Source organism: Bufo gargarizans, chromosome 2 (assembly GCF_014858855.1).
Source record: "Bufo gargarizans isolate SCDJY-AF-19 chromosome 2, ASM1485885v1, whole genome shotgun sequence".
Lineage (NCBI taxonomy): Eukaryota > Metazoa > Chordata > Amphibia > Anura > Bufonidae > Bufo > Bufo gargarizans.
The window spans coordinates 606,750,207-606,765,292 of NC_058081.1; the positions used below are offsets into that span (position 1 = coordinate 606,750,207).

The 15,086-nt window shown below is 44.1% G+C and overlaps 1 protein-coding gene across 1 annotated transcript in view; it reads right to left on the bottom strand.

The window, feature by feature from the left end:
• Positions 1-15,086, bottom strand: part of VSIG10L2 (V-set and immunoglobulin domain containing 10 like 2) — a 66,854-nt gene that overhangs the window by 32,116 nt on the left and 19,652 nt on the right. The window contains 2 exon segments of the mRNA XM_044277578.1: positions 523-772; positions 774-847. Of these exon segments, the coding sequence (XP_044133513.1) occupies positions 523-772; positions 774-847 (324 nt within the window).

The following is a 15,086-nucleotide window of genomic DNA, read 5'->3' on the forward strand; positions in this document are numbered from 1 at the left end:
ATGAGTTCAAGAAATCAGAGATAAAGCTGCACATGAGGCATCAGCTGATGGGACTGAGAAGTGATACTCTGCAAACAGACTTATTTTAACCCCTATAAGCCTGCAATCCACGGCCGCCAGCTGTGTGCACCATGCATCATGGACCCATTCACTTGAATGGGTCCGCAATTCCGGAGATGCGGAACGGAGTCACTGAACGGAACACCGGAATCACTACAGAGTGCTTCCGTGGTGTTTCTTTCCGTTGTTCCGCACCGCAAATAAATATGACATGTCATATTTTTTTGCGGTGCAGACAGACCACGGAACCATTCAAGTTAAATGGGTCCGGCCGGCTGCACGGATGTTACTCCGATACAATTGCGGTCCCCAATGCACAGAACGGCCGCACAACGGCCGTGTGCATGAGGCCTGAGTAGCACAAATTCCTCTTCAGATCTGGACTGTGGGCTGATAGCTGGTATGTACACTGGCACATGATAACAGAAACGAGGAAGTGCTGTAGAAGTAGAAACACTTTACCTAGAACAGTCAGGTCAATGTATACTGTGGGTGCTGTTATGTACGTCCCTTCTCTGAAGGCCATACATGTGTACCGTCCTGCAGCCCTTAGCTGAAGCTTGTCTATGACAAGAGAGCTGCCGGACAGTTTCACGATTCCCAGAGCGGATGCTTCTTCATAGACGTTATCCTTGCGAGCAATGGGAATTGCAATGTCCGTCCCGAGGATAATAAAGGTCCAGATAAAGACAAAGGACGCATCAATGTCTCCAGCACTTCAGCTCCACTGACCGGTCCAGGACCCCATTTACTGGCAGAGCCTGCGACTCGAGACTGAAAGTCTCACCTGGGTGCAAAAAGAAGATAAAATGCAATCAGGAATTACAAAGATGAATACTATGCAACTGCACTGCCTGAACATGTGTTCTGACTGACACGTTCACGAGACTGGAAGAGGAGATTTATCAAACTGGTGTAAAGTTGAACTGGTCTAGTTGCCCATAGCAACCAAGCAGATTCCACCTTTCATTTTTCACAGCTCCTTTGGAAAATGAAAGGTGGAATCTGATTGGTTGCTATGGGCAACTAAGCCAGTTCTACTTTACACCAGTTTGATAAATTTCCCCTTACGTTTTTTTTCCAATTAGGAGCCCAAGCTGGTGGTGTGATTGTCTTGTTGAAATTGTCCACCACATGCCTGTTTTATAGCTTAGGTTTGTATGGAGTCACAGTCCTAGTGCAGGTTGTGTTCGTTGCACCTCCAGTCTGAAGGACGCCAAGCAAAGCTGATGGTCTACAGTACTTTACTGGTGTGGAGACAACTTCTAACTTTTGCTAAAATAGCATCTTGTCCCTGGCTATAATTTCTAGTGCACCAAGCCATGAAAGCACTACTGAAAATGACATTCCCACCCAGGTGAAAAAAGTGAATAAGGTTGCATGGTGCCTTGTTAAATGCCCCCATGTCTTTATTCAGATGCCCCCATGTCTACATTCACACTTCAGTGAATCACAGACTTGTGCTGGACAGCATACAGATCCTTTGACATACCCTGGAAACCAATGTTTCTACCTAGCAGGACACGTGGAATAGGGATGACACAAGGAGGGCAAATAATTGACACATAGACCAGACCCTTCATGGATGAAACACTGAACGCCTTGTCATGGAGGTCATCATGGACATGGAAATGAGAATGAGGCCTTATAGGTGTCTAGCTCAGAAACCCGATTAGTGTGTGCTTTGGAAGCCACCACAAGTATTTACCTCAGGTGCCCCATAAGTGTCTATTTGTGCCATCCAATAAGTGTCTGCCATAGATTACTTCATAATGGTGAATTCAGAATTGCTCTGGATTCCACACCAAAAATCTCCAGCAATTTAAGGTAGAATCTATGTGGATGGAGTTTTCAAAACCAAATTCACATGCAGCAGAAAAATTCACATGGAATTAAAGGCACACTGTGTATCTGCAGCAAATCTGTTTGTTTTCCTATGGAGTTTTGCCAATAAGTCTGCATACCATGGAGCACTTTCAGTAAGTCTCTGTAAGGAGAGCCTGTACCTACTTAAGCTGCATCCAAGGCATTGCACGTACTGATGAGGGGCAAGCACCCCAAAACAGCTGTCTACAGATGGAGATCTTGCTTGGCTTTCTTTCCTTGTCAAGTTGGAATTTGACTCATAGGGAGCCACTTTCATTTTTCATGGAGCATTGCCAATGAGTCTCCATACCATGGAAAACTTTCAGTAAGTCTCCATACAGGACTGATCTCTTTAAAGAGATCCAACACTCTGCCTAAGCCGCATTGAAATCATTGTACCCAGCCAGAATCCTACCCCGTACTGATGAGGGGTAAGCACCCTGAAACAGCTGTCTATAGATGGAGACGAGCCCGCTCCTCACAAGGGCTAGATCCCTTTGACAAAGGTCATTATTGACCAAAACGTTGGGACTCTCTTTGATGGCCCCATATACTGTTACATGCTCTGGATGGAAATTAAACACAAAATGATGTAATTGCACTAATATATATTAAAGCATCACTTGAAAAAGAATCCTTGGGTGTGCCATAGATCTTCCTTTCTGTAACGGATTGACTTTTGTCCTCTATGAGCACCCACCACGAGAGGGTGTGCAGATCTCATTCTTGTTAAATACAAATGGAGATCTGGCTTGGCTATATTTCCTTCAAATCCCAAGGCTTGTTGGAAAGTCAGATTTTGACTCATAGGGAGCCACTTCCAAGAGGTGGCACTGGCGAGATGGTTCTCCTTCTTGGGGGATATCTCTTTGCATGTTGTTTTCCTGTGGAGCATTGCCAATGGGTCTCCATACTGTCTGGTCTCTTTAACAGGGGCTGTACCCTACCTAAGAAACACATAGAGTGAAAGCTACACCAAAACCAGTGTCAAAATTCAAGATATATATATATATATATATATATATATATATATATATAACTGTTAAACGCTCTGATGCCTCAGATGTGCCCATAAAAAATCTAACCCATTCAAACAGGTAAGGACTAGATGTGTGGATGTTAGGTGTAGTAACTAAAGCCATGACATGTGCGTACAATGTGCATGTGGACAGCTGAAAGAGCCCTTTATTACGTTAAATAGTTGGGGGCTCCACTTCATATACCCCCAAATAGCATCTTCTAATCCTTCATCTGCAGCTAACATTACCATGCGCCATCGGACTATAATGTACTCACCCAATGTCAGTGTGTGGAGGGCGCACAGAACTGCCAACAATTTCTGCAGTTTACAATCCCAGGTCAGACCATGATCCATTTCCCCATGTCGCTCCTAGATGAAACCTACAAGAAGCTGTCAGATACCGCAGTAGATTATCCTCTGCCAAGCTGGTCCTGCGTCCACTGCAATCACTACTGATGGAATGTGCTCCCTATTTCCATATTCCATTGACTATCGCGTTTCATGCAGTAAATTATTCAGCGTGGACCTTTAATCGTGTTTCCTGTTACACACTGTGGTCCTATCATAATATATAATGCAGGAGCCGGGGCAGTGCTCCCCTGAACCTGAAACCTCCAGTCTCAAGTCTTTTCTTTAGCTCAGCTATTAATCTTTAAGGTTATTAAAGTAAGTGGGTAAAGTAATCCCATCTTTCCAAAGTAAACAAGAAAAGATAGGTAAAAGAAGACCACGGAGCAGAAAGTTTGTGCCCAGAGACTTTAAACAAGTCCTTCAGCCGTCCTCTCCTGCCAGGCTGAGTGTTTCATAACTGTATCTGTTAGAAAGATGGGTTACATCCAACATGGGTGTCATTAAAGATCCTACAAGGGTGATCACAAACAAGCCAGTCAAATCACACACTAAAACGTACCGAGCTCATATACAGCTGCATAACCAGGCAGATGTGCCATCAGAATGCAGGGAAAGATGGGTGATGATTCTGGACTCTGCAGGAGCTGTGACGGCCGCCATATTCATTCTAAAACCAGCTCACTCTCAACCTCCAAGGGAAGAACCACTTGGGCTGAAAACCAGTACTGCACCCAGAGGAGCAGGAGGATCTGCCCAGTATAAAAAGAAATGGGAGCATCACATTTAAAGTAACTTTTCAGACAAAACTGTTAATCAGTGTTTGGTCAGTAATTACCATCAGTGATTGTGAGCCAAAACCAGGATTGAAGCCTCCACAGACATAAGGTATAAGGGAAAGATCTGCACCTGTTGTGTTTAGAGCCGCACCTGGTTTTGGCTCACAATCACTGATGGAAATCACTGACCAAACACTGATGTGTGAATAAGGCATAGGGGCTCATGCACATGAACGTATTTTCTTTCCGTGTCCGTTAAAAAAAAATTGTGGACTGTATGCAGAACTATTCACCGTATGCCTTCCGTTTTCGTATGTCCATTTCTCCCAAAAAATAGAACATGTCCTATTATTGTCCGCATTACAGACAATAGGGGCCAGTTGTTCCGTTCTGCAAAAAAAGGGATTGCACACGTACATCATCCATATTTTTTGTGGATTCGTTTTTTGCAGACCGCAAAATACATACAGTCATGTGAATGAGCCCTTATAGGCCCCTTTCACACGGGCGAGTATTCCGCGTGGATGCGATGCGTGAGTTGAACGCATTGCACCCACACTGAATCCCGACCTATTCATTTCTATAGGGCTGTTCACATGAGCGGTGATTTTCACGCATCACTTGTGCGTTGCATGAAAATCGCAGCATGCTCTATTTTGTGCGTTTTTCACGTAACGCAGGCCCCATAGAAATTAATGGGGTTGCATGAAAATCGCAAGCATCCACAAGCAAGTGCGGATGCAGTGCGATTTTCACGCACAGTTGCTAGGAGACGATTGGGATGGAGACCCGATTATTATTATTTTCCCTTATAACATGGTTATAAGGGAAAATAATAGCATTCTGAATACAGAATGCATAGTAAAATAGCACTGGAGGGGTTAAAAAATAATAAAAAATAATTTAACTCACCTTAATCTACTTGATCACGCAGCCCGGCTTCTCTTCTGTCTTCTTTCTTTGCTGTGTGCAGGAACAGGACCTGTGGTGACGTCACTCCGGTTATCACATGGTCCGTCACATGATCTTTTACCATGGTGATGGATCATGTGATGGCCCATGTGATGACCGGAGTGACGTCCTGTTCCTGCACAGCAAAGAAAGAAGACAGAAGAGATGCCAGCTGCGCGATCGAGTGGATTAAGGCGAGTAAAAAAATTTTTTACATTTTTTTTTAACCCCTCCAGCGCTATTGTACTATGCATTCTGTATTCAGAATGCTATTATTTTCCCTTATAACCATGTTATAAGGGAAAATAATACAATCTACAGAACACTGATCCCAAGCCCGAACTTCTGTGAAGAAGTTCGGGTTTGGGTACCAAACATGCCGATTTTTCTCACGCGAGTGCAAAACGCATTACAATGTTTTGCACTCGCGCGGAAAAATCGTGCATGTTCCCGCAACGCACCCGCACATTTTCCCGCAACGTCCGTGTGAAAGAGGCCATACTGTGTCTAGTACAGGTCTACTGGGCAGTCATGACACAGGAGTTTGGCTAGGTCTACACGACGACATTTGTCGCGCAACATTTTGGTGCACTAATGTCGCGCGACAATTTTTATATTGGCAGTCTATGGTGTGGCACTGCAACAGGCAACATGCTGCGACTGCGACGCAACAGTCGCAGAAAATCCATTCGAGATGGATATTTCTGCGACTGTTGCGTCGCAGTCGCAGCATGTCGCATGTTGCAGTGCGACACCATAGACTGCCATTATAAAAATTGTCACGCGACATTAGTGCAACAAAATGTTGCGCGACAAATGTTGCGCCCTATCTGTCGCGTGACTTTTTGTCACGCAACAAATGTCGTCGTGTAGACCTAGCCTTTTGGAAATAAATCTGTGACGTGTACCTCCCCCTCATTCTGTGCACTAGTTTGGGTTTTGCCTGTCTTTTATACTAGTGGCACACCTCTTTTTTTTTTATACAAAAATGACAGTTCCAAATGCTGCATGGACAAACAGGTATTTTTTTTGTAGTGGCATGTTTTGGGGCAATGGTGTTTTTTTTTTTTTCAAACTGCAACACTGGGCCTTGCATTTTTTCCTCTCAATGTTTGGTGTTTTTCTCCCATAGACCTCCATAGTTTCTTTTTCTATGTGTTTTTATTTCCATATGCCTTTTTTAGGCTACTTTCACACTAGCGTTTTTGTGGATCCGTCATGGATCTGCAAAAACGCTTCTGTTACAATAATACAACCGCATGCATCCGTCATAAACGGATCCAGTCGTATTATGTATTTTTATAGCCACGACAGATCTGTCTTGAACACTATTGAAAGTCAATGGGGGATGGATCCTTTTTTTCTATTGTGCCAGATTGTGTCAGAGAAAACGGATCCGTCCCTATTGACTTACATTGTGTGTCAGGAGGGATCTATTTGGCTCCGCTTCGTCAGGCAGACCGCAAAACCCTGCAGGCAGCGTTTTGGTGTCCGCCTCCAGAGCGGAATGGAGACGGAACGGAGGCAAACTGCATTCTGAGTGGATCCTTTTCCATTCAGAATGCATTAGGGCAAAACTGATCCGTTTTGGACCGCTTGTGAGAGCCCTGAACGGATCTCACAAACGGAAAGCCAAAACGCGAGTGTGAAAGTAACATAAATTGCATTTTTGCATGGTGGTTTTTCCCAATGCTTTTTTTCTATACAGCTTTACAGAGGAAGTGACATTACAGGGAGGCACATACTTTCCTCTAAAAAAATACCCCAGCTAGGCATGCAAAAATGTCACAAAACCATACTCCAAAAAGCTCCATGTGAACCTACCCTTAAAGGGGTTGTCTGACTTCAGGAAATATCATTTAGGCCTCATGCACACGGCCGTTGGGTGGCTGTGGGCCTGAAAACGGCGGGTCGGCAATCCACGGCCGCGTGCACCCCACATTACAGATGCGGAACCATTCACTTGAATGGGTCCACAATTCCGGAGATGCGGAACGGAGTCACGTAACGGAACACCGGAAGCACTACGGAGTGCTTCCGTGGTGTTTCTTTCTGTTGTTCTGCACCACAAATAAATATGACATGTCATATTTTTTTGCAGTGCGGACAGACCACGGACCAATTTAAGTTAAAGGGGTCCCGCCCGTTGCATGGATGTTGCCCGTGCATTGCGGTCCCCAATGCACGGAGCGGCTGCACAACGGCCGTGTGCATGAGGCCTTATCATGTAGAGAAATTTAATACAAGGCATTTACTAATGCCACCGGGGGCCTTCATCGGGCTGTTCTCGGAACTGCCTGCTCCCGGTGACCGCATTTGTTTTCAGACCGGCTCGCAGCGCAGGCACAGGTAAGGGCTTACCTGTGCCTCGCCGGACTTGTGAAAAAAGATGTCAGCCCGCATATGTTCGCTGGCGAACAATGCGAACTGGCCATCACTGCTGCTCATATCCATAGGTTACAGTAGTGACTGGGATGGGAGCTTCTGTGCATATATGCCTAGGCGTGCTCCCAGAGTCCCAAGCACAAGAGAGCCCGTCTCTTTTTTCCTATGGTGTGCAAGCACGACCACTGCTGTTGGATTACAGGGTGGTCATAATCCCTGGACACAAGCAGTGTATAATGTCATGGTAAAATGAGTCCAGACAGCAAAGGAGGCAATATGGATAATAATACTTTAGTAAGTGCTTTGTATAACCTTTCTCTACATGATAAATGCCATTTGCTGAAATGACACAACCCCTTTAACCCCTTCACGACTGCAATCTGTATATATACGTGATAGCTGCACATAACCCGTGCAGCTACCACGTGTATAGACGTCATGGCAGTTCTTTAATTAAAGCTTCTGCCCCTGCCCTGGTGCTGTCACGGACAGCATACAGTCTAGTAATGCCGGCAAGGGATCAATCAGAGTGGTCCCTTGCCGGCAATCGATTGCGCTCTGCAGATGAGAGCCTGAAATCAGGTAATGTGTCCTGAAGTCCCCCGATCTGTGCCCCCTTCCTGTGCCCCTCCATCCCGCCACCACCACCGTGAGCCCTGCCTCTGCCATCGGTCCCTGCCCCCCCATCCATGTATCATGCCCCTGATGCGGTCCACCCCCTCCCCGCCCAATACATTTATCCTGCCCCGATCTGTTCTTTCTCAATGCTGGCCGTATTTCCCCCCCCCCTTTTTCCAGCGCTGCACCCTGCCCCCGATGCGGTCCCCCTGCTGTGTGTGATGGCGACGGCTCGATTCCTGAGCCGCCACCATCAGCAGCGAGTGTCAGCTCTATGCTGACACTCTGCCATAACCCCATAGATGCCGCGGCAGCGGCATTCATGGGGATAATAGAGGGAGTGTGCTCCCTCTCTCAACCATCGAGGCTGCTGCGCTGCGATTGTAGCGCCCGATGGTTGCCATGGCAAACGGACGCTTTGCAAAGGCGTCCGGTGTTGCCACCTACAGGAAATGTGGTAGTATTATACTTTGCAATGCAAGAGCATTGCAAAGTATAGTACAACCATCAGCCCCACTGGATCTTCAAGATCCAAGAGGGAACTGATTAAAAAAAAAGTGAAAATAATAAAAGTAAAAATAAATAAATAAATAGAAATGTAAATTAAAAAAATAAATTGCCTTTTCCTATAAAAAAATTGAAAAAAACAAAACAAAAACCACACATTTTAGGTATCACCGCGTCCGTAACGACCATCTCTATAAATATATCACATGATCAACCCCGTCCAATAAACACCATAAAAAATTAAAACTGTGTAAAAAAAAGCCATTTTTGTCACCTTACATCACAAAAAGTGCAACACCAAGCGATCAAAAAGGCATATACACCCCAAAATAGTACCAATCAAACCGTTACCTCAACCCGCAAAAAATGAGCCCCTATTTAAGACAATCGCCCAAAAAATAATGAAGCTATGGCTCTCAGACTATGGAGACACTAAAACATTCTTTTTTTGTTTCAGAAATGCTATTATTGTGTAAAACTTAAATAAATAAGAAAAAGTATACATATTAGGTATTTCCACATCCATAATGATCTGCTCTATAAAACTGTCACATGACCTCACCCCTTTAGACGAACGCAGACAATTTTTTGGTCACCTTGCCCATAAAGCTACTTTCACACTAGCGTTCGATCGGATCCGTTCTGAACGGATCCGCTCATATTAATGCAGACGGTGGCTCCGTTCAGAACGGATCCGTCTGCATTATATTGGCAAAAAATGGCTAAGTGTGAAATTAGCCTGAGCGGATCCGTCCAGACTTTTACATTGAAAGTCAATGGGGGACGGATCCGTTTGAAGATTGAGCCATATTGTGGCATCTTCAAACGGCTCCGTCCCCATTGACTTACATTGTAAGTCTGGACGGATCCGCACGCCTCCGCACGGCCAGGCGGACACCCGAACGCTGCAAGCAGCGTTCAGGTGTCCGCCTGCTGAGCGGAGCGGAGGCTGAACGCCGCCAGACTGATGCAGTCTGAGCGGATCCGCATCCATTCAGACTGCATCAGGGCTGGACGGAAGCGTTCGGGTCCGCTCGTGAGCCCCTTCAAACGGAGCTCACGAGCGGACAGCCGAACGCTAGTGTGAAACTAGCCTAAAGTGTAATAGTGAATGATCAAAAAATCATATGTACCCAAAAATGGTACCAATAAAATCCTCAACCCTTTATGCAAAAAACGAGCCCCTGCACAAGACGATCGGTAGAAAAATAAAAAACATATGGTGTTCAAAAAATAGACACACAAAAACATAATTTCTTTTTCAAAAATGCCTTATTATGTAAAACTGAAACAAACAAAAAAAGTAGACATATTTGATATCACTGCGTCCGTAACAACCTGCTCTATAAAAATAGCACATGCTCTACCATGTCAGATGAATCTTGTAAAAAATTAAAGATGACAAAACAGTGCCAAAACAGAATTTTTTTTGTTACCTTGCCTCACAAAAACGTAATATAGAGCAATTAAAAATCATATGTACCCCAAAATAGTACCAATAAAACTGTCGCCTTATCCCCTAGTTTCCAAAATAGGGTCACTTTTTGGGAGTTTCTACTGTGGGTGTGCATCAGGGGGGCTTTAAATGGGACATGGCATCTAAAACCAGTCCAGCAAAATCTGCCTTCCAAAAACCATGTGGAGTTCTTTTCCTTTTGTGTCCTGCCGTGCGCCCTTACATCAGTTTACGACCACATGTGGGGTGTTTCTGTAAACCGCAGAATCGGGGTAATAAATATTGAGTTTTGTTTGGCTGTTAACCCTCAATGTGTTAAAGAAAAAATGTAATAAAATGGAAAATCTGCCAAAACAGTGTCCTAAAAAAATAAAATGACATTTCCAAAATGATGCCAACATAAAGTATAAATATGGGGAATGTTGAGTAATAAATATTTTATGAGGTATCACTTTCTGTTTTAGAAGCAGAGAAATTGAAATTTAGAAAATTGCTAATTCTTCAAAATTTTTGGTAAATTTGGGATTTTTTCATAAATAGAGATGAAATATATTGACTAAAATGTATGACTGTCATGAAGTACAATGTGTCACGAGAAAACAGTCTCAGAATGGCTTGGATAAGTAAAAGCGTTCCAAAGCTATTACCACATAAAGTGACGCATGTCAGATTTGTAAATTTTGACCTGGACACTGGGACATCAATAACCTTTGTTCATGAAAGGGTTAAGGTAGAAAAATATCTTCTCAAGCCCAGAAATAGCAAAATAAATCCCAGAAAACAGAACACTTACCTGGTGACCAAATGCCATTAAAAATACCAGGTGGTAAAATATTATATGGGCAAAAATACCACAAAAATCCGGCATAAAACGTAAAAACAAAATAAAACATAAAAAAGCCAGGGACAAAATTAAAGAAACCTGTTGTCAAGTACGGTAAATGCAGTTCAATCTTATAGAGCTGGAGGAGCTGAGAAGATTAACCACTTCCCGACGGCCCATTGACTATAAACATCCTTGGGCGGTCGGTTTATCTCTGAATGGACGTTCTAGAATGTTAATTCAGAGATGGTTGCTGCACGCTAATCGTGCAGCTGCTTAACGGTGAGCCCGTTGTCAGTGACAGCAGGGCACCCCAGAGAGAAGGCAGGGACAGTTCCTGGGTGTCTCTGCCTTCTAAATCGCTGTATACAGATCAGGAAGCGCTATGCCACTTCCTGTCCCGGTGGTCATGTGATCGCCGGGGCCGGGAGAGTGCAGGAGCTGTCGGGTCTTCCACAGACCTCGATCAGCCCTGCACTGAGGCTGTACAGCACTGTATTCTGCTGTACAGCCTCTCTGGGGGGGGGGGGGTGAATTTCCTCTGTAACTGGGGCTATGTCAGCCCCAGTCACAGGAGAAATCAATAGTTAAAAAAAAAGTTAAATGTCCCCCAGAGGCCTTGTATGACCTTATGGGGGACGCAAAGTGTAAAAAAAATAAAAAAAAATAAAGTGTTTTAAAAAATATATATATCCCCCCCCCCCCAATCTGTTATTTAAAAAATGTAAAAAAAAAAAAGATTTAGTCTTACCGGTAAATGGTTTTCCAGGAGTCCGACATGACAGCACCCACTGGAGGATGTCCTATTGGTTTCTGTAGGGAAAGGAAGCGAGAGAGATTAAAAGGCCCCTCCCCACCCACACTCTTAAGTCCTTTCCAACTTACAACACCGGATAGGATCCAACTTATTTATTTGAAATCACTATGTTTAACATCACATTGGTACATAAAGTCAGATCAACCAAACAAAGAACAAAGCAAAAGGGCGTGGGGGGTAATACCGAGTGCTGTCATGTCAGACTCCTGGAAAACCGGTAAGACTAAATCTTAGTTTTCAGGACGTCCCTCCATGACAGCACCCACTGAAGAATTACCAACTTAGACAGAAACTAGGGGGACCACCGCCTGGAGGACCTTCCGTCCGAATGCCAGGTCTTGGTTGGCTAGAGCATCTAGCCTATAGTGTTTAGCAAAAGTCAGGAAACTAGACCATGTTGCGGCCTTGCAAATCTGATCAACCGAGGCCTCGGCTTTCTCTGCCCACGTTGCTGCCATGGCTCTGAAGCCTTGTTGCCTTTGTTTCTTCCACGGAACTGGACGAAAAGATTAGTCGATCTCCTCTCGGATTTTGTCCTTTGAAGGTAAGGCAGAATTGTTCTTCTAACATCCAGACAATCGTTCCTCCTGTACATTTTTGGGAGGCACAAAATGAAGGAAGCATTATTTCCTGTTCCCTATGGAAGGGCGAAACTTCCTTAGGTAAAAAGGACGGATCCAGTTTCAGTATTATACGATCATCTAGAATCTTTAAATATGGCTCCATTATTGACAGGGCTTGGATCTCTCCTATTCTACGAGCTGTAGTTATCACTACCAGGAACACAGCTTTAAGGGACAACATCTTATCAACTGGTTCAAAAGGGGGGCTACAAAGGCTATTTAAGACTATGTTTAAATCCCAAGCAGGAATCGTCTGTTTAAAAGTAGGTCTCATCCTGGACACTGCCTTTACAAACCTTTTTATCCATCTGTGATCTGACAATAGGGTGTCTAGAAAACAACCTAATGCAGAAATCTGGAAATCTGGTTTTAGTCCCCTATCAAATCCCATCTGAAGGAAATCCAGAATGCAACCTATTGAAGGGGAAGTGTTATCTGGATGAGTAAGAGACAACCGTGAAGTAAACTTCTTCCATATTTTCTTATATATGGCTGAAGTTACCGGTTTGCAAGATTTTTGCAAGATTACCTTGTATTGCAATATTACCTTGTCTGAGAGGCCTTTCTTTTTTAGAGTCTGCCTCTCAGGATCCAGGCTGTTAGATTCAACTTCTCGAGATCCGGATGTTTTAAAGGACCTTGTAGAAGAAGATCTTGTCTCTTTGGAAGGGATATTGGATGTGCAATAGACATCTCCTTCAGAATTGGGAACCAGCCTCTCTTGGGTCAGGCTAGTGCTATCAAGATTAGAGTTGTTGAACTCACTCTCAATTTTTTTAAGACCACAGTAATCAGAGGTAAAGGTGGGAACGCATATCCCAGGTTCATATTCCACTCCTGAGCTAAAGCATTTACTCCCATCGGATTGTCTCTTGGATATAGTGAATAGAAACAATCCAGCTGAGAATTCTCCTTTGATGCAAAAAGGTCTATTTGTGGACAGCCCCACCAGTGACAAATCAATTGGAATACTTCCCTGTTGAGCATCCATTCTCCTGGGTTGAATTTGCGTCAGCTCAGGAAATCTGCTGTGGAGTTGAATGCTCCCTTTAGATGAATAGCTGAGATTGAAAGGATTCTCCTTTCTGCCCATGTAAATATTTGGTTTGTCAGATTCTGAAGGAGAGGGTTACTTGTTCCTCCCTGACACCTTAGACAGCAGACCGTGGTCATATTGTCTGAAAGTATCTTGATATGTTGTCCTTAAAGTAGATGCTCTGCTGCCATTAGCATCTTCAGTACCACCTTCAACTCTCAGAAATTTTATGACCTCTGACTGTCCTGTAAGGACCACTTTCCCTGAAAGAAGCAATCTCTCAAATGGGCGCCCCAGCCTCTCTGACTTGCGTCCGTGGTAATCACTATTGCTGGAGACAGGACACCCACCAAGATAGGGAGTTCTTTACCTTCTCTGAGAGGATTGTCCTGGAGTTGAGAGAGCGGTGGTCTCTGTCCCATGATGAGAGCACTGCATCTTGTAATGTTCTTCAGTGGTACTGTGCCCAAGGAATAATTGAGATGCAAGAGGTCATTAGGCCCAGGATCTGCATACACTCTCTTAAGGTATGATTTTCTTTCCTTTTGAAGTATACTATTCTTTCTCTTATCTTTTCTTGTTTTATATCTAGGAGATAGGAATGCTGTTCCACTGAATCTAGAAGGGTTCCCAGGAATTTTTTTCTGGTGTCCGGATGCAGGTCCGATTTCTTGTAATTTATAAACCATCCCAACTCTTTTAGCAGGGATAAAGTTTGTTGAATGTGATCCTCCAGACGCTGTTTTGATTCTGCTAGGAGTAAGAAATCGTCTAGGTAAGGTACTATCATTTTGCTGTAAATAGGCCATAATTTCTGTGATCACTTTTGTGAATATGCGTCGGGCAGGCATTGAAACTGGTAATGATAAATTCTTCCCTTGTATTTGATCGCAAATCTTAGATATAGTGCTGCAGATGTATGGGGATGTTGTAGTAAGCATCCTTTAAGTGTATGGCGCATAGGAACGCACCTGGAGTTATTAGAGGGGTTGTCGATCTTATTGATTCCATTTTTAATTTGGGATATACCACCCATTTGTTCAGGAATTTTAGGTTGATAATTGTCCCGATTGACCCGTCTGGTTTCTTTATGAAGAACAACTTTGAGTAGTGTCCTTTGAATTCTTGTGGGTGAGGCACCTGAATTATCGCTCCCAGACTTACCATTTTTTGTACGTCTACCAGAAGTTGACTCTGCAGAGAATCTGTCAGAAACTTAGTGATCTGAAAAATCTGGGGAGGAGGACAATGGAACTCTATTCTGAATCCCTGGTGGATGGAGTCTAGAATTCATTGGTTTTGTGCGATTCACACCCATCTCTGCCAGAAGAAGCGTAGTCTTCCCCCCACCGGCCTGGCGTCATTATTTTCCTGTATTTGTATTTGGGTTGAAGAGAAATCCCCTTCCTCTTCCTCGCTTAGGGTAGCTCCATCTACCCGTCTTACTCTTCCCTCTAGCCGTTGGAATTGTCTAGAGGGCTTACGAAAGGGCTGCGGCTTCTTTGACCTTTCCTCTGGAAAGCCTTTTTTCTTATCTGCCACGCTCTCCAGAATAAAATCCAGGACTGGTCCAAATAGGTAAGAGCCAGTGAAGGGGATTGCACATAATCTATTCTTGGAAGCTATATCCCCTGAGAAAGAAGTAGCCATCTTTAAAAATGGTAGTGACTCCGAACTTTCGGATGTTTCCCTGGATGTTTTTAGCTTGAGATGATTTTCCAGTTCTTCCAGCCACAGAAAGATCGCCCTGGCTACGGATGTGGCCGCAATATTTGTGTTAATGGACACAGCCGAAG